At 39.8% G+C, this 20,334-nt stretch overlaps 1 protein-coding gene across 4 annotated transcripts in view; it reads left to right on the forward strand.

Annotated features, from left to right (window-relative positions):
- The window catches only part of LOC120310651 (calcium-activated potassium channel subunit alpha-1), a 251,828-nt gene that overhangs the window by 33,897 nt on the left and 197,597 nt on the right, over nt 1–20,334 (forward strand). For all 4 annotated transcript variants that reach the window (XM_039349289.1, XM_039349290.1, XM_039349293.1 and 1 more), the window contains exon 2: nt 14,196–14,257. In XM_039349289.1, coding sequence (XP_039205223.1) covers nt 14,196–14,257 — 62 coding nt within the window. The remainder of the gene's footprint in view (nt 1–14,195; nt 14,258–20,334) is intronic.

Below are 20,334 nucleotides of genomic sequence, written 5' to 3' on the forward strand. Positions count from 1 at the left end.
AGGTATTCGAAATTTGAGCAAAAGAGGTCCAATTAAAAAAGGATCTCAGGAATCCTGCGATGAGCACTTTCCTCCTGGCCCCGTAGAAGCTAAAGCTTGCCTTTTCATCAAGCTCCGAAATAAGAATAATAAACAGAAACAAGATTTAGTGCTGGTGCAGAACAAATGGCATAAGAATTAAGGACATTATGAAGAAAATAAATTTAACCCCAGGTGGCGTTCTCATCATTGGACCTAAGAAGTCCTCTCGTCCTCCAAAGGCTTGTGAAATCCAAAGCATGGTTTGTGCCAAACCTGAATTAAAACAAAACCTGATCTAAGAAAGAGTGTGGTCTGTATTATTAGCCAGATTTGTCCTGTTTTGAATTTAAGTCTTGTTTTTTTCTCTCCTCATCACTATGGTAACCCAGCTGGCCTATGGTCAAGATTATTTTCCTATCATAATATGATTATTCAGTTGTATTACTCAACTTAGCCTTAATGTTAACTTTGGAGTTGAGAAGATACTCAAGACTGGCCTATGGTTCATTTTAACCTATTACCCTTACCAACAATTATTAAATAATGAACAGTTGGTTTTAATCTATCCATCATTTACATATACACATAGCTGACACATTCTTAGCAGAATCTTGGTTCAACTGCAAGGCCAATGACGCAACTTCTCAGTTGTTCTTCTCTTCCCAATATGAAACTCTAGAAATGAATTTTGCTTTCGTTTCTAGTTAAAATCATAGCAACCAGATTAAATATATGCGAGAATTGATTGCAAAGTCACGCAGATGGAGAGAAGTCCAAACGGAGAGAGGGTGAACAAAAAGGCCTTTTTTTTAACTAGATGATCTGGTAATGCAATTCACAGCAATAGGAGTTTAATGAAGTCTAAAAGAGCTTATATCAATGGATTACAGAACGGATGGATTATAATTCAGTTTCACTATGGTGGATAATTCCAACCATGTAAAATTTTAATTTATATTTTGAAACAGAATGAACTGACCAGAATTAGTGTTGAGTTTAATGAATGCAATGAGGTAACAGCTAGCTTGTTATAGTAACTAGCGGTAGTTAGTACATTTCAGAAATAAATTTTCATGCACTTTAGAAACAAATCTGAATCTTACTAAGAAATAATTTCCATTGAGGGAAAAATCAGAAGAGCAATCATCAATTTCACCGATAATCAAGGGTGGCATTTTTCGTTCATTAAAATGTCTGTGCTTCTTCTTCTTTTAAATGTTTTATTGATTTTTAACATAATTACATTAATATTTGGTAAAGAGCATGTTGTCTGGGTTAGTATTTAAAAAACAATGACAATTAATTTCTATAATTCTATAGTCCATATTATGGCTTTGCTTGATTTTCTCTTCTTCCAATAATACTCTCTTTTGCCAACCTTAAATTAATACAGTTCTTATCATTTGAATAAATGACAATTAAGCATAACCATTTTGTTCATGTTTCTGCAAATAATAACCACATCAATATAAAGTATCTTTTCTGATTGATCATCTTGGTTGCCTCGTCATAGATCCTGTTTACAAAGTTCTTATTTAAATTTGTTTTCTCCACAACCTTCAAAGCATCCTTACTGGTTACAATTTTCTCAAAATTAGTTGCTGTTAAGTATCTTAAGTCTTTTTTCTCATACAAGCCATTCCAACATTTTTACATTTCTCATATCTTACAAAAAAGAAAAGAAAAACAGAGAAAACATTTCTTTTATATAAACCATCCCAATGCTTTTATATTTCTCGTATCAATGTCTTTGCTTCTTTCACAGCCCTTTCTGAGAGCTGGAGAACCACGTGGCCTTTCATTTCACTGCAATTGATGGAGCCTCCTGTCTTTCTGCAGAAGGCAACTTAAAGTTGTCTACAATCAGTTGAAGGCCATATTGCTGGCAATAGATGGGCTCCAGAATGCAGATAAAACATATTAGCAGCCACAGGATGTATCCGCGTATTAAGGAGTGTCGCCATTCATCTCCTTTTGCCCTAAAGAGAAGGAATGCAGCGTTGCCTTTTGCCATATACCCTCAGTCTGCAGTTCTTTGTACTTCGAATCCATTGTGTGCTTAGCCCTTTTACCGTGCTCAGATGTTTTCCAAAGAGAAGGTGGCATTTGCATTAGTAGACGAAGGTTATCGGGGTTTATAAAGAGCGTTTACTAGACCCGTCTCACCCACAGGCAGGTGATGCTTTTAACTCTAGCTGTTTAATGGGCTTCCCTGCTCTTAGGATATCTAGGTCAAGAGCCATTTATGCAAACTGACACAAAGAGAGGGGAAGTTTCCAGTCCTCAGGGGCATTCGGGATTAAAAGGGGACAGACAGTGCTGGTGATAAAAGTTAGTCAAGGCCTTGAATGTTGTCTTTTGCATTTTTTGTTTTTAAATTGTATAGGAAAAAAAGAATGAATCCAATCTTTGAAATATTGCTAATTTGGAATAAATTGTGTGGTTGATTTTCTTTCTCTCTCCTTATATGCAAAAAACCCCCATAAAAATAGCAGCCTATTGTTGTGTAAAATTACAAAGGGTAGTTTAATCTCACCTTTGTTTTTACAGTTAGGGTGGGAAGAACTACACCAGAGTCTGTCATATACCATATACAATATACCATATACCATATACCATATATATCATATATCATACATCATACACCATATATATCACATATTACACATCTGCATCATGCATTATACATCAGAGCCCTGGTGGCGCAGGGGTGAAAGTATGGTATTGCAGGCTGACTCTGCCGACTGCCAGCAGTTCAATCCTGACCAGCTCAAGGCTGACTCAGTAAAATGACCCAGATTGTTGGGGGCAAATAGGCTGACTTAGAGAGGGCTGTAAAGCACCATGAAGTGGTATATATGTTAAGTGCTATTGCTAATATACATACATACATACATACATACATACATACATACATACATACATACATATATGCTAAGAGGTGTATTTTGAAAGACTTCTCAGTCCAGGAAAGACTCGTACTATGATATCAGCTCTTGAGATCTTCTAGAAGCAGCTTCTGCAGAAAAAGTTGGATCGTAACTTCCGGTAGCGAAAGCAGACTACTTAATAACCAGAAAAATGTGGTAGAAATTATTGCTGGGGTGATAAAAGCCGATTGTTAGAGGTGACTCTTTTCAGCTTTCCTGGGGTTTTGTGCTGTAAGAGTGACATTTAGAAACTAATTAAGAAGCCATATTCCCAAGCATTCAGAATGCTCTTTTAGCCATATGTGGCCCTGTTTCTTTTAATCAAGTCCTATAATTAAGCTCTTTGATTGGCATAAAATTGGAAGGCATTTGATGTGTAGGTAACAACCTGGTTTGTTTTGGAATCAGAAATGGGGATTAACAACCTAGGCTGTCTCCTGGAAGTCTGTGCTTTCAGCTGTGATGGAAATGAGCCCAAAAGAAACATCAGCTCTTGTGTGTGTTGGAATAAAATCTGGGATATTTGTTGCAGCAGATTTTAAAAAGCTGTCTTGATGCAGAGTGAGATATGGAATCAATAAACTACACTATATTATTCTCCTGCCTTTTTTGCTGCGTCTCAGCTTAGTTATTAACTGATATTACCCATAATTGTTTGCCTTCGTGGATTCTGGTCATCAGGTATGTGGGTTTCACATATCCATACATGTGGCTGGGTTGACATATACTAAACATAAAAAGAATGCAGAGATGCTGCATTTGCAGAGATAAGGAGCACATGCCTGTGATGGTTTTTAAGTGATGGGCACCTGTCTGTTATTAAAATCAATTAAATACCAAGCCATGAGGGATTGGTACCTAAGCATCATCTGACAAGCCCTTGCATGGAACAATCCCAAAGATGCTTTTTCATGAGGCAACTGGACTTTCTTGGTTTTCTTTGAAGACATTTCACTTCACTCATCCAAGAAGCTTCTTGAGCTCTGACTGGATGGTGGGGAATGAAAGGATTTATACTCCTTGCTGACAGCTGGTCATTTGCCTTCTTTTAGAGAGTCATTGAAGCCACTTGGAGGTTTGTCTGTATCCTCAGGATCACCTGAGTACTTCAGATGGGTGTGGAGCCTTCTTGGAACTGCTGAAAGGATTGTGTTGTTCCAAGAAGGCTCCACACCCATTTGCACCACTCAGATGACCCTGAGGACACAGGTAAAGTTCCAGGTTGCCTCAATGACTCTCTAAAAGAATACAGATGACCAGCTGTCTGCAAGGAGTGTAAATCTTTCCATTCCCCACCATCCAGTCAGAGCTGAAGAAGCTTCTTGGATGAGAAACAAGATGTCTTCAAAAAAAAAAAAAAAACCAAGGAAATCCAGTTGCCTCTTGAAAAAAGCACTTTTGGGACTGACAGTGAGAATATTAATCAATGGAATAATTGCTTATTCTGGGTTCGTTGGTGCTCCATCACTGGAAGTTTTCAACAGTAGACTGGGCAATCAGTTGACCAGGATGGAGTAAGGTGTCCTGGCTTGAGCAGGGGGTTGGACTAGAAGACCTCTATGGTCCCTTGCAGCCCTGTGAGTCTATGTTCTTCAGTCTATGTGAAAGAGAAAACATAGAACCTGAATGCAACTGTTTAAAGCATATATATATATCTTTCTCCTAATTATCTATACAGATAGCAGATGTTAAATGCAATTATAGGACAGGGACATGGCTGTTCTATAACAATTACAATGTCATCCCTGGTAAAAGAGTTTCTCAGCAGGTGAAAAGGGAGGTAAGGTAAAAGGTTATCATAGAAAAGCACCAGGCAAAGCAGAGCTTATGAACTGGAGAGAAGGAAATATTAAGAGTTCGTTGTATCTTAGAGAAATGGGAACATGCGATACTCCCCAATATAATCATTGTAAATAAGTAGTCCAGTTCAAATAAGAGATAAAGCTGAAATGAAAACAAAACAAAACAAGATAATTGTCCAGCTTAATCTGTAAAGCTCTCACTTCTAAATATTCTAGTCCAGGGGTAGGCAACCTTGGCTCTTTTATGACTTGTGGACTTCAACTCCCAAAATTCCTGAGCCAGCATGGCTCAGTTTGGAAAGCTCTCCTTTTCCCCTCAGCATGGCTGGCTCAGGAATTCTGGGAGTTGAAGTCCACGAGTCATAAAAGAGCTAAGGTTGCCTACCCCTATGAATCTAGTCTGTAATAGGTAAACCTTCAACATATCTTGAAGAGTCTTCTTGGGCACATGTATCCTGTCCTGGAGACTTAATGGCTTCAGCTAATGACCAAGCATTTTTTATTTCTGGTTTCAATCCACAGATGTTTATTCTGTATAACGGGGGAGAAAAAAAAACCTCAATGGGGGCGTAGCTTGCAGCTGTGAATTTACATTTCCTTCCACAAAGACTGCAGATCTGTCTTTAAAGGCAGCAAAAAAAATAATAATAGCTGATTAGTCAAACTTTACCCGTCTTTTTTCTTCAAAAGCCAATCAAGCATCAAAGGAAGCCAGCCCCACCTTTGCTATTGTGCTAATTGGGAGGAAGAGGCAAAATAGCATGCAAAACTCAAGTCGATGCATCTAGCTAAGGGTTAAAAGGGATAGTCTCGTTTGCTCTCCAGCGGCAGATGTTTTGAGTGACTCTGAAATCTGTGAACCGTAATGTGCATTGCATTGCTGCTTTGTGGATTTTATCATTGCTGCTTTTTCTGAATTAAACATCCAAGGAGACCTTTGCACGATCGTGTGGCAGAGTGTTGCCTTTTTAGTCCCACAGAAAGATGATGGCTAAAAAAACCCGCTCCCTCTGTCAAAATCTTACGCCCAAGTCCTTTATGAAGGAAACAAACCCTTTGCTCTTTTTGCAGTCTATTTTTTCTGAAGACGCTTTCTCGTAGGTCAGACAGGGAACTAAAAAAAGTCAATAAATCCTGGAAGAAGCTAATGACAGGCTGCTGTCAAGAAAATGGCAAGCTGGGGTCTATTAAGTCACAACGAGTCATTAATAAAGTGGAGGGAAGTAGGGAATGTTTTAAGAGAGGGTGGATGCAGCCTGGGGGGAGTGGGCAGGTCGTATTAATGGTTATTTTATTTCAAAATTGTATTGTACTTTTTTTTATAACGTTTATATGGAAAAAATAAAAAACTTTTAATTAAAAAAAATTAATTTTAACAATGTTTATCCTTTTTGACTGGCACCATTGAATGGGACCTGATGTATATATTCAGGTTGCCAAACTCAAATTCTTGACCATGGAACACATGTTAATAATCTACAAATGCTGAATGGAATTCAGGAAATGTCAATTTTAAGCAAATAAGATATAAAGCACCATTCAGGACCATGGACAGTGGCAGATGTCACTTGCAGTTTGGCATTCTTTCCATCCACAAGAAAAAAATGGTTGTTTCAGAGCCATTTAAAGTCAATCAACGCCTTAACACAGGGGTCTTCAAACTTGGCCCTTTTATGACTTGTGGACTTCAACTCTTCAGCCAAGCATGCATGGAATTCTGGGAGTTGAAGTCCACAAGTCAAAAGGGCCAAGTTTGAAGACCTCTGCCTTACCACCTAGAACCAGTGCAGTGGTTCTCAACATTTTTAATGCCGTGACCCCCAACTGGTCATAAGTTGAGGACTACTCAACCGGTTGTAAGTCGAGGACTACTCAACTGGTGCAGCACCGTTTGCAGAATGGGAGTTTTGGTGGGCTCAGCAGGGCAGAGACAGCCTGGACAATTCCTATTGGCTTTTGAAAGCCAATAGAATTAGACTCTATTCAAGAGAGTCTATTCTATTGGCTTTCAAAAGCCAATAGAATAAAAAGGGAGTAGCACAGCTAAGGAAAAGGGGGAAAAAATGGCGGACTGCGTTGTTTGGCGACCCCCGTGAAATGGTCGTTCGACCCCAAATGGGGTCCCGACCCACAGGTTGAGAACCACTGACCTAGTGGGTGATTCATCTCAAGCTGATTCAGCTGTTTAATGGGCCTCTGTGTGATTTGTCGTTAAAGCTTCTGGAGAGATAAAGATTCTGCTTGGGGTTTATCGTTCAGATCCAGGATGACCAAAAAAAAAAAAAAAATGCAACTTGCAGGCTATCAAGGACCAATGATTATTTTCCTTCTTCTGAACCAGAAGCCTTAGTTTAATCTAGTGAGAGTCTTTAGCTGGATCAACAAATTGCCTTCCAGTTGAATGTCTGAAACACATATTCACAGAGAGCCCAGCAGGTGTGTAAATTAAACATTATTGTTTCATTATTATTGTTTGCTTTTTTGCACATAGAAGACAATGTCACACCAGCATTTTATCTTGATTTTATGTTGGGACCCAACTAACTAATCAGGACAATAATTCTGCAGAAAGCTCCGTTAAAATGAAAAGAAAAGAATAAAGTAAAATCCTAAGTAGTCACTCCAGGAAAAAAAAACCCAAGTCAACGGGTATACCAAATTTTGCTAACCTGGAGGAAGACACCTGTCCAAAAATGGTGTCTAACTTGGCAGGAAGAGGCTGGGTAATTGCCAGGTATTCTCCTGCAGGAGTGCTTGCTTTCTGTCCTCCTAACATTAAATACAATTAAAGGGACATTAGTTCAGCAGGTGGGGTATAGCACAAACATACTGCACCACTAAAAGGTAGTTAATACTCTTAATATAAGGGGGGGGTAAGAAACATGCAGTGCCCCAGAAACCAGAAATCGACTATTTGAACGTCTAAATTTTATGAGATTTGGAATTTTCAAACATTTTTAGCAGGCGAATGGAGCAATCCATGCATTGTGCAGGTTCATCACGACTCTGCATTGTCTTTAGATTTTAATTTATTCCCTAACTGGTAAAAAAGTAGCTGACGTCTATTTTTATAAATGAGTCCCTGCAAAGAAAAGACCTTCAAAAAAAGTTGCCTCTATTCTGCAGCCTTCTAGGTTTTGAATAATACATGGTGTTTAACTAGGCTAGAATAATCCAGTTCATTCATAAGAGTCTGAATTTAGTAGAGCCTATGTATAATTGAGGGTATCTAAAGATAGATTCATAAATCCGAAAGGACAAGTAAGGTTAATTAAAGAACTAATATGTTATAATGGGAGGCCTGCATCTCTGAGCTTTTTGTCCACACAATAAAGGAGTAAAATGAATAGTTGTTTTGCTTCTATGGAGAGCAAATGAAAGAGGGTGACCCAAGAGTCTTCCAATCAAGAGAAAGCACATCCAAAACGAGGAACAGTGAGTTAGCTTGTTCTTTTCCTAACGCCCCACTGGATCAGTGGGCTAAAAGGTAGAGATCATTTATGCTGTTGAATGTGTACCTTCCAAATAACCCCAAAAACTCGGTGAAGAATGTCCTCAAATCACATTTAGAAAGGCCTGTGTTGCCTTAATTGGGTCACATATGTTGTGCCGGTCTGGTTTAAACCTCTCTTACATAGCTGCCACTGCTATGTGTTGAGCAATGAAATAGGAAAAGAAGGCAGTTCTTGAGAAACTAAAATTGTCTCTGGAAAGAATTGGAAATAGAATATCACTCTACATTTTCATGGGCCCAAATACTGTATAGCAGTTCCTTTATTCTCTTATTCACCAAAGCAGCACATCTTTTGGAATTATGAGACAAGTGCACGGAAGGAGGCAGAGGTGATGGTGGAGGAGGAGGCAAAGAAGGAGATGAAGGTGGAGAAGGAGGAGGAGGAGGAGGAGAAGAAGAAGAAAGCATTAAGAGTTATTTTAATGAGCCATCACCTTAAAACAATGCCCTTTCCCTTTCAGCTCTGTTCTACTCTACTCTACTCTGCTCTGCTCTGCTCTGCTCTGCTTCTATTCTATTCTATTCTATTCTATTCTATTCTATTCTATTCTATTCTATTCTATTCTATTCTATTCTATTCTTCTAAGAAATATTCTATTCTATTCTATTCTACTCTACTCTACTCTACTCTACTCTACTCTACTCTACTCTACTCTATTCTATTATTTCATTCCCTATTCTATTCTATTCTATTCTACTCTACTCTACTCTACTCTACTCTACTCTATTCTATTATTTCATTCCCTATTCTATTCTATTCTATTCTATTCTATTCTACTCTACTCTACTCTACTCTACTCTGCTCTACATGTATGATAATGGCTGAAGAGGGGCAAATCCATAGTAGTAATTCTAGGACTCACTTGAGAGGTATTTACATTACTTAGACTGAGGAGCAAACACTGCTGGATTTTAATGTAGGCAGAGTGGATTAATCAGTAATCAGTATATCTGAAGCTCAGACTTGGGAAATCTGTCCTTTAACCCGTTTTTCTCTTTCTTGGTGTATCTAGCAGCATCATACCATATGTACTATTATTGTAGCAAATACTCCACAATGCCTTTAAATAGTGGACCTAGAGGAAACCATCGAAGTCAGATGAAGGGAAGAAATGATGGTGATTTGAAGCCTGCACCATCTTTGCTCTTAACCAGGTCTTTCTGAAGTGAAAATAAAATGACACCAAGGACTACCAACCTCTCGGGCACAGATTGACTACCTCAGCCCCAAACAATACATTTTTCTTCTCCTTTTTGAAGGACACCCCAGCATGACCTAATCCATGTAGAGAGAAGATTTGGTCAGGTTCTGACAAGATAAGCTGTAGTGAGTTCTACTGATCTCCGCAGGATAATATTAAGGACATAGTTAATTCTTCCCATAATATTAACAGGGCTGAGAGAAGTTAAATCCTCAGTAGGCTTAGGAAATGGATTATAAACTCCCCTTCCAGCTTGCACATATGTATATTATAACTAATACTATAGCTGCACCGAGGCTCCATAGCAAATAGCAATTTTGTTTTCCCGACTTCATATTCTTGACTTTGGGCATAGAAAAATCATACAAATTGAATATATATGCATGCAAGTGGAAGATTGTTCTCTGTTACTCAATGGCGGGCCTATCACGATGGAGCCATTTTGAGTTTTGCTGGTGGAGGAAAGAAAAAAAAATAGCATTTTCAATTTCTTTCTTTTGGGGATTTTCATGAATTTCTTCAGTTCTTTAATAGTCCTTCTTCCGGCTGAGCAACAGAACCAGAATGTGAAATACTAGTATATGCACAGAAGGTAGAAATCTGAGATAGGAGATTTTATTATATCTCTTAGTTTTAATTATATATGTATGTATATGTATACACACACTTTTCTTCCCTGTTGATCTTGTTCTACTGTATGATATCTCAGAAAGTGCTTTTCAGAGGTCACAGCATAATAATATAGAGTAATCAGGTTCCCAGCAGCTGTGTTTCTTTCCCATAAAATGTTAAGCCTTCCAGAGATCACCTAGCAAAACAAATTATAGTATAGAAGGGGTTCGGAGTGGGGGGGGAAGCAGAACATCTGTTACAGATTAGAGAAAAAAAATGTTTCTGGTTTATGGGATATTTGCCAAGAAATAAAGACAGTAATTCGTTTTGAAAATGAAACTTGAAATTTATGTCTTGAAAAATGTATTTCAGAGGCCTTTTCAGCATTTGAAAATGTTACTTTGAGTCTGCAGGTTAATTGTTATGAGCATTTGTTGGGAAACATTCATTTTCTAGCCACTGAAATATTTTCAGCTTGATTCCTTCCTGTTGCCTTCATCCATCCATCCTCCCATCCACCAATCCTCCCATCTATCTATTCATCAATCCACCAATCATCCATCCATCCACCTTCCATCTACCCCTCCATCCATCCCTCCATCCATCCTTCCATCCATTTTTGTATTCTGGGTCTTCTGGGTCTTTTGCTTTATTTAAAATATTTTGGAGGGCTTTCCTTGTGTTTGTGTGTTCTGGTAAATCCCATGTGGTTGTGATAGCCTGTTGAGATGTTTTGGATGCACGGCAATTTATCCTGTTCACAGCTGTAGGGAGTTGAGTGGTGTGTTCCTTTTTACATAGAGAGTGCCAATGAAGGGGTCAAGAGAAAGTGACAATTGAATGGAGTTGCTGAAATTCTAGAAAGAAAAAAGTCCAAAGTTTAATGCCAAAAATCAGTGTGCAAGCAGTAGATGGAAGCAAGTGTCAAACCGTCCATCTAGCAAACTCAAAATCAAAGCATCTTCAAGGCTTTGAAATGCCATAAAAGACAAAACTTTATTTGAATACACATCTCAGAATGGAAGAAGTGAAACCAACTCTAGTTTCCCCATGCTGTTAACATGAACATCGTTATCCTATAAATTGTCAACCATCTGGCTAGCGAATTCAACATTGAGGAAATTTTACAGGTGCCATAAAAGATGAGGTTTATTGAATACACATCTCGGTATTGAAGAAGTGAAACCAACTCTAGTTTCCCCGTGCTAAAATCTGGTCAATTAACAATTGCTTCTCATATCCTCCACCCACCAAGTGTTCACGCTGCCCAATCACACTTCCTTGATTTGTTATACGAACGGATCCACTTCTCTATCAGACAGACACCTGCTGTTCTGACCTTGGGTCTCATGGTCTGTGGATGGCTTCTTAGAATTCCCAAGCTTTCTCCCCTCCCCCTCCTGTTTCTATGGCAAATTGAATACCGATAGAAGTTAGCAGGCCTCTTAGCAATTCAACCTTGACAGCAAGTATAGAAAAGTATGGAGAAAAAGTAATGAACGATTTTGGGTAAATTCACATCCCCCCTTCTTTTTCTTATCTCATGCCTTTAATTGGCTTGCCATGCTACTTCTTACTCCTTTCTGACCTCTACCTGACATTGCTTACCTCAAAAAGGAATAGCTGAAGAGTAAATTTGTGTGTATAATATTGATTTTCATCCATTCAGACTCTTTGTTCTCCTTCGCCGTGGGAAGTTAGCCGGAAACGAGGGTGGGAGAGAGATGCGTACAGCTGTCAAATTTCATTCGGATGTCCCTGACTTAAATGGGCTATAAGGAGAGGCATTAAAAATGGCCCGTGGCATCAAGGATTCCTTTTTTTTTTTTGTACAGTTCAGGCATCACTTCTTGATCTTTTTTTTCAATCCCAGTATATTTCTTCTGGGAAATAGGGGATTGAAACTAAAGCTTTGCTTAATTTTGGAGGCTCTGAGCACTTTAGGGGCATTATTCGGGGCAGCACAATGCTGAATAAAATGTGAAGGATGTCTGTATATGATGTCTGTTCTTGTTTGTGGTTTTTATTTATGTGTAGTGTGCATGGTGGACAGCACTTAACTTTTGTTGTGAGTTACACAGTGACAATAAGGATGTATTGTATTGTATTATATTGTATTGTATTGTATTGTATTGTATTCTATTCTATTCTATTCATTTTCCTCCAAGCAGGTTTTTCTACCCCATTGCGCCTATGGGCTTATAAACCAAATACTTCTCACAATTCTTTTAATGATCTGTATATTTGTGTTTGTAGAAAGGTGATTCCCATTTTGATCTAACACACTGAATTTTCATTCCATCATTTGAAATCAAGGCCTTAATTATCTGTTGCTGGTTGTTCATTACTGTATCACTTCACACCATTCTCAGTTCTACCTGTGTAAGCTTTGATACGTGTCAATCCAGACTTAGGCAAAATATTATTCTACTACTTACAAGTATCTCGCATTCAGTAAGATTAACAACCTATGCTTCTATTAATACATGTGTATAATAACATGGTCTCTGTATATACAGTATTAATTATTGTAAAGCTCTGTGTAACGCTTTTGAAGTATTTTCTTATATATTCTCATAAAAATCACAAAAGCACCTATATTCAAAAAAATCCCATCAGCATCCATCTGATGTTTCTACCTACGATTTCTAGAATGAATGGAAATAATGTACTTTATTTAGAATAAATAAATCATTATAAAAATTGCTCTTGATGTTATAAATGCAAAAGAAATATCTCAAACCAACTATCGACTTTCAACTGCCATTTTTTAAAAAAACTGAAAATAGTTTATTTCTGCCCATTTTATTTTCAGGCTAAATTAAATCAGACTGCTATAATACTAGAATAAATTATATAGCTTGAAAGAAATTCTGGCATATCATAAAGATTCCCTGAAAAGATTATCCAGAGATAAAGTCTTTCCTTTTAGATATTGTCTTCATGAGGCTGTATCTCATACCCGCCCAATTCAGCCATGCTCAGTCCAGGAGATAATTTAAAAAAAATATCTACAAAATACCTCGTTTTGAAAGATGAAGTGGCGTTGGGAGATATTTGTGGGAAATGTATAAATAGGAGTCTGTTACAGAGGGTGGGGCCCTCCAATATCACAATCGGTAATTTCCTAACGGGATGGTCATGTAGAAATATGGGGAAGGATGGGTCAGTGGTTAAAGGTGCTGGAAAGCTCACAGCCCGGGTTTGAGTCCCGAGTGCTGCATGATGGGATGAGCTCCCATCACTTGCCCCAGCTCCTTCCCACCTAGGCAGTTTGAAAGCATGCCAGTGCGAGTAGATAACTAGGTACCACTTCGGTGGGAAGGCAACAGTGTTCCGTGGGCCTCAACGTACAGTCATGGCATATGACCATGGAAGAGTCTTCAGATAACACTGGCTCCCTCAGCTAAGAAACAGAGATGAACATTGCCTCCTAGAGTCTGACATGATTGGGCCTAGGAAACTTTTATTTGGGGAAATGCCTCTCTTAAAACCTGTTCCTGTGAGAAATGTCTAATGGGGTCCTTGGTGCTCTCTGAGCTTGGTTGTTTTCTTGTAGATGTTTCATTACCCATCTAGGTAACATCAGCAGCGCTAGAAGGGAGTGGAGTTTGCAGTGAGGAGGAGGAGGAGGAGGACGACGACGACTGTGGGGTCCATTTCTTCAAGAAAAGAAAACAAGCTCAGAGAGTGCCAAGGCCCTCACAGTTCAACCCCAAGCTCCAAATATTCTCCTTTAAATATATATCTCCAATTAACGTGATTAATATTGATCCTACAAGGGAAGGCAAGCTAGCTTAACTGGTGGACCTGCCATTACATTTACGGGGGGGGCAGCAAATGGTCAATTCCAGGTTTTATTCTTATATTAGCACCAGTGGACCTAACATGGATTTTCTGCCTCTTGAACTGCAATTGCTCTGGGGTATGTCAGGTTGCATAGCTTTTAAACACGTCCCTTAGCTTTGTCAAGGCTGGTGTTCAGTCCTCCCTTCTGTGAAGCAGAAGACCATTAAAATGGCAGGACCATTCCTGTACCTTTGTTCCTTTGAATGATAAATGCCTTGACGCGGCAATGGGGAATGACCACATTTTTCTTCTTATTTTTTTACAGGTTGTTTTAGTCTTTGCTCTTAGCATTGGTGCTCTTGTAATATACTTCATAGATTCGTCAAAGTAAGTATTTTGAGATTTTTTTCCTCCACCTTTCGTTAATGCAATTATGAGATTTTATTCTTGGCTTCATTCTTTGACTTAAGCTCAAAGACTTACATTGATCATCAGCATGTAAGTCAAGATCCATTAAAACAGGGGTCTCCAACCTATGGTCCACGGCCCAATACCAGGCCCTGGCCTACTAGCTACCGGGCCATGGGATAGGCTGGCCAGTGCATGCATGTGTGTGCGCGCACTCATGCTCATTCGTGCTAGTGCCTGGAGCCCCATTTGCATATGCATGCAGGTACTAGCCACTGCCGTTGCTAGCCCTGCACGCATGTACAAATGGGGCCCCTAGCGCTCACGGGTTGCACAGTCCATTTGCGCATGCGCACAACGCTAGGAGAGGTGGTGGCTAGCACCTGCATGCATCAGCAAACAGGGCCACTAGTGCTGTGGGAGTGTGCAGAGCCCCACTTGCGTGTGCACACATGTGAGCAAATTTCCCAGCTGTTCCCTTTCCCTCCAGGCCGCCAGCATGAAAAGGTTGGTGACCCCTGCATTAAAACACCCCATAGTTTTCCAGCTATGATTTCAAAGACGTTGGGAAAGTTATTTTGTGATTGTTCTTTTGCGATGGTTTTCTCATTGTTCTTTTGTCATTGTTTTTGCAATCCTCCTCCTCCCTTTAAATAGAAGAAGAGAAATAGAATTATCCTGTAGTTCTTAAAAAAAAAAAAATCACAATACATCGTTAGTTCATTTCACGGCTGTTCAAAGTTACAAAGGCGCTGAAAAAAGGAACTTATGGCCATTTTTCATACTTGTAACCGTTATAGCACCCCACGGTCACGTGATCAAAATTCAGATAGCCAGAAAAGTTGTAAAATGGGAAAAACCCACTTAAGAAATGTTTCACTTAGCAACATGAATTTTGGCCTCGTTTGTGAACATAACTCAAGAACTACCTGTATAGACAAGCGTAAGTTGGAGGAATCGCCCTGAAAATGGCAATGTGTTTATATGTGTAACTACTACTGAAATTAATGAATTAATGAAATTATGTGGGAATTATCATATCACGCTATGTGCTCTAATATAATATGTGCCCTGACAATATACTGCAATCTGAATTACATCTGTGGTTCTTCCTTGGTATTATCCCATCTGTAGAGACATTGAAATTAAATCATATTTCCTTTTGTGGTGAGCAGTGACTGGTAATGATCTTAATGGTTGGGTGATAATAATATTATTGTGATAAAAGGTTACCATAGTCCGAACATAATGTCTTTTTTTTGGTTCTGCAATATAAATATAGTCATGTTTTGTTGGTTTATGGTTATAGTTTATCTTAATATAGTTGGTTACTGCATCTGTAGTTCCATTTTTAACTGAACGTTCTTTTTTGTTTAATAGCCCCCTCCTGTTACACATATTATATCTTAAAAGAAGCTTCAGACTATGCTGATTTCAGAGGAACAGATTTTTAGCAAGCAGTTCTTGTTGAAATATGCAGGACTAATAGAATTTTCTCTGTGGCTGAATTACTGTACACGTCATTTTTTTTCCGGACATACCCCTGAGATGTGAATGAATACGTATGAATACAAACACACACAATGTGTTTGGGGAAAACATTGTCTGGCCTGTGTGGCTGTAATAAAAATTAAGTGTGAGACCCCCATGTAGCTCCCATGTAATGGGGAAATGACACACTGTTGTGCATAAGGATTGCTGATTGTGGCTTAAATGATGTCCTCTTAACTTGCTGTACAGGACAAGAAGGCATGTGCTGGTGTGCAAAATAGAGTTGTGTGGCACTTGGTTGCATTTAATTTGATAATCGTTTTGAGAATAGCATGCTGAATGAAGTGGAAAAGAATTACACGCCCCCAAAGAAATTGACTACTAACTTTACTCTCACTTCTCAAAAGTCATTTAACTTAGGAAACGTAAGTGGGATCCAGGATCTAAAGGAGATGATTATAGATGCAGGAGGGGTAAAGAGATACAGTTGATGTAACAGCAATCTAAAATCAGTGCTCCTATGAAAAAGACCCCCTTCCTTTCTTCCTTGCTCAACCTTCTCTGCATTCATTGTGATTTAATACCGCATGTCAATTTTATTTGCTCATTGTTTCATCATGTCAAGCGTACAGGGACATCCTTGAAATAAAATGTCATTTTCACTCGGGATATACAGTGATCTAAGTTTGAAGAAGAACACATGATTAAAAGCATCTGTCAGCAGGTCCTCCAAAAAAGCTATTCTTCCTGGGCATTCCTGCAATTGTGTCAGAACCGATGTGAAATCCCAGGGACAGACACAGTAATTTGACAGAATTGTAGGCAGTGCTATCTTTGGATCCTGAAGCACCTATTCTGAAACATTTCTGAATTGTTACATAATTGTACTATGCATCCTGTATGCTGGTAAGAGGATGTGGGTTTTTAACCTACCAGGATTCTCCTTTCTCAGGCAGAGGTGGTGACCTTGTTGCCATGTTTAATTTTGCTATGTCTTGGAGGCTGCAAGGAGTGTGATTGTTGATGTGATCACAATAATGGGAATTTTATCTTTTGGAAGGATTTGGGAGGCTTTTTGGGGGGGGGGCAATGAATTAAATCAAGGGCCCCCAGCCCCCGAGCCATGGACCAGTACCAGGCTGTGGCATGCTAGCAACCGGTCCACACAAACAAGCAAAGCCCCATCCGCGGGATGCAGGCAGCACACAAAACGACACACCCTCCGGTCCACGAAAAACCTCTCTCCACATAACTGGTCCCTGGTGCCCAAAAGTTTGGGGACCTCTGAATTAAATCTTGCATCTCAAAATCTCCTAAAATGGGAAAATAAGTCTGCTGTCCCATTCTCTCTCTCTCTCTCTCTCTCTCTCTCTCTCTCTCTCTCTCTTGCACGCACGCACGCATGCACACACACACACACACACACACACACATAACTATGGTTTAGTGGGTTTATTAACATCCCCCCACAATTCCCTTCACCAAAAACCCAGAACTGTCCCAATTAAGATCAGCCTCAAGCAGACTGATGCTAGTCCACAGAGCAATGGCCAATGGGTCCACAAGGCACTTGAAATTTTCCCAAACGAGATAAAACCCACCAGGCAAAATTAAATCCACAAGGCAAGAGGGTTCAAGAGACAAGAAAAGTCCAGAGTTCACAGAGCACAATCAAAGTCAAGGCAGGGTGTCAATCCAAAGCAAGGCAAGAATGACAATGACCAGAAAACACATAGCTAGGAAATGAACACGTTGTTCCCAGCATCACTTCTCTCTCTCTCTGCTGTGCTAAATAGCCAGCTTCTGGTGCAGCCCATCTAGAAGGGTGAGGCTTTCTCCTCTTGAGTAATCTGGTTGATCTCCTCTGCTCCTGCCTTTTCTCTATGTGCTCTCAGATCAGGTGCAGAAGGCAGTTCCTCTTCCTCATCACTGACTGGCTGCAGCTTTCCCTACCTGAAGCCTCAGGGTTGTCCTGCTGCAGCTGAGCTTCAGCCAAATCCCTCTTAGATGGCTACCTGGAGCCATTGATCAAATGCCTTCCAGACGTGCCTGAAAATTGTTCATCCTCCTCTGAGCTGACATCTGGAGAGGCATCTGGGGAAGCGTCCAGGGGAGTCATCATAATAAGTTGAAAAGTTGGGGAGAAATTAAGAATTGTGGTAATGCTTGTAACTTCTGCAAGATCAAACTGGCATCAACCCAAATGAGGAGACCGAAGAAAGACGAAAGAAATAAGATCTCTATCAAGTGCAGAGTTAAACTATAGAATTTCCTTGAAACACTTAGAGCTAGAAACTGGGTGATTGTGAATTCTAATCCCATTGTTGGCACAAAGCCAGCTGAATGACCTTGGGCCAGTCACTTTCTCTCAGCTCTTGGAAGGAAGCAATGGCAAACCACTTCTAAAAATCTCACCAAGAAAACTACAGGGTCTTGTCCAGGCAATCTCTGAGAATCAGACACGATTGAATAAATGAAAAAAAAAATGGTGATTGAGAAAATCCATAGAGCTAAAATTTAGCAATGGTTATTGAATTGGAGAGATCGTATTTTAATATCTGTTTAAGAACTCCAGAATTGTATCCTTGCAACTTTCAGAACATTTATGACAATTCAAATCAAATGAAAATGTTGGATTTTTAGATCTTCAAACTAATTCATGAGTGCTTTCTTTTTTATATACTTGTTTAAATTCAACTTTATTTCAACTTCTGATCTTACTTTTCACCTTCTGAAGCCAGCAGAATAGTGAAGGAAAGCTCTTATTAAGGCAGCATTTCTCAACCTGTGGGTCGCGACCCCATTTGGGGTCAAACAACCATTTCACGGGGGTCGCCAAACAATGCGATCTGCCATTTTCTTTCTCAGCCGGCGCAGGGGGCGGCGCTGCACCTGTGCGCCGCACTGCGCATGCGCGCCCTGCAGGGGGTGACGTCGCGCATGCACGCCACGCATGGAGCGGCACATGGGGGGGCGCCACACATGCGTGCTGCGCAGGGGGCAGCATCACGCATGCGTGCCGTGCAGGGGGGCGCCGCTGCGCATGTGTGCCGCACAGGGGCCGCCGCCGCGCATGCGTGCCGCACAGGGGCCACTGCCGCGCATGCGCACTGCCTGCTCATGACCGGGGTCGCCGGTCTAAGAAGATTGAGAACCACTGTATTAAGGAGAAAAAAATGCCATCTTGAAGAATGTCAGATTAGATTGTTATTAGTCTATCTCTTTTCTTTGGATGAAATTGCCGTCATTTGGCTAGTAGCTTCACAGAAACGCTGCACTCAGCTCCCTAGAGAATAATATTGTAACTCCGTTTCTCATATAAAAGTGTAGATATCTATTAGGCTGACATATTGTGAAATGGAGTGAAATACCTTGTTAGAATTGCTAGTCAGATGTTGTGTCTAATGGATGTCCTGGCCATTGCAGTTTACATTTTTACATTTTCTGATGGCGAGGAACCCAAGAATAGATTTAAAAAAAACAACAACCAAGAAGAGAAGGGCAAGAAAGGGAAAATCTGTTGTCCTCCTTACAAGTAAAGTCAGAAAGGCAGAATATCTTTAATGCAAAATGAAAAGCATAGTGGCCAATAAAATCTTGTCAAGTAACAAAAGGAGAAAAATGACAATGCTTAGCATACTACATTTCTCTAAAGGAGGATGATATATATAAGATGATATAAGATGGTATTTAGTTCTGAGTAGCATCCATGAGTCACCTTCCCCAAAGTAGGTATGGCCAGAACAAAAATGAAGCAGGATTTAAAATAGTTTAAATTTGCTGAATACAATTGTGCTGGAATTGAAAGTTCTTCTGGGTTGATGCCTTTATGCAGAACCCCAAAATGCACTAATCGCCCCATTTCTGATCAGCAAAGCAGGATTCACCAATCAGTATAAGCAATCTCCAACCTCAGCCCTGAAGAAACCCACAAGGTAGCCAGGTTTTGCATGGTGGGATGGAAAACCAGGATAATAAAGAGCATCTGAGCCTGAGTATAGATCAGGGGTCCCCAACCCCTGGTGTGTGGACCAGTACTGGGCCGTGACATGCCAGCAACCAGTCCACACAAACAAGCAAAGCCCCATCCACGGGATGCAGGAAGCATACAAAGCCACACACCCTCCTATCTGCGGAAAAAACTCTCTCCATGGAACTTGTCCCTGGTGCCCAAAAGACTGGGGACATCAGGTATAGATAGTCAGAAATATCTCAGTCTTATTAAGTGCTGATTACTTGTTTAACTTCTTAAAGGTATTTATCTTTTGGTATATTCATGCCATATCAGCTATTATACTATACAAGAAAGGGTAGACAGGAAAATATCTCAACAAACAAAAGTCTTCTGCAGTGTCTTAGCTTCTCCTTCCATTTCATCAGCCTAGTCTTCCTGCTTAGAGATTCCCCCTCTTCTCAATAAATATACATATTTAAAACACATGTACTGTGTTTGTGTCCATATATTTGTATAATTACGTACATACCTTAGTTAGCAATCACACTTTCCAAAAAAGAAATGACCAAGCCAATAGATTCTGTTTACAATCAGTTGATGGGCATCATAT

This window comes from Crotalus tigris, unplaced genomic scaffold, assembly GCF_016545835.1.
Source record: "Crotalus tigris isolate CLP2741 ecotype Arizona unplaced genomic scaffold, ASM1654583v1 scf7180000018252.723642, whole genome shotgun sequence".
NCBI lineage: Eukaryota > Metazoa > Chordata > Lepidosauria > Squamata > Viperidae > Crotalus > Crotalus tigris.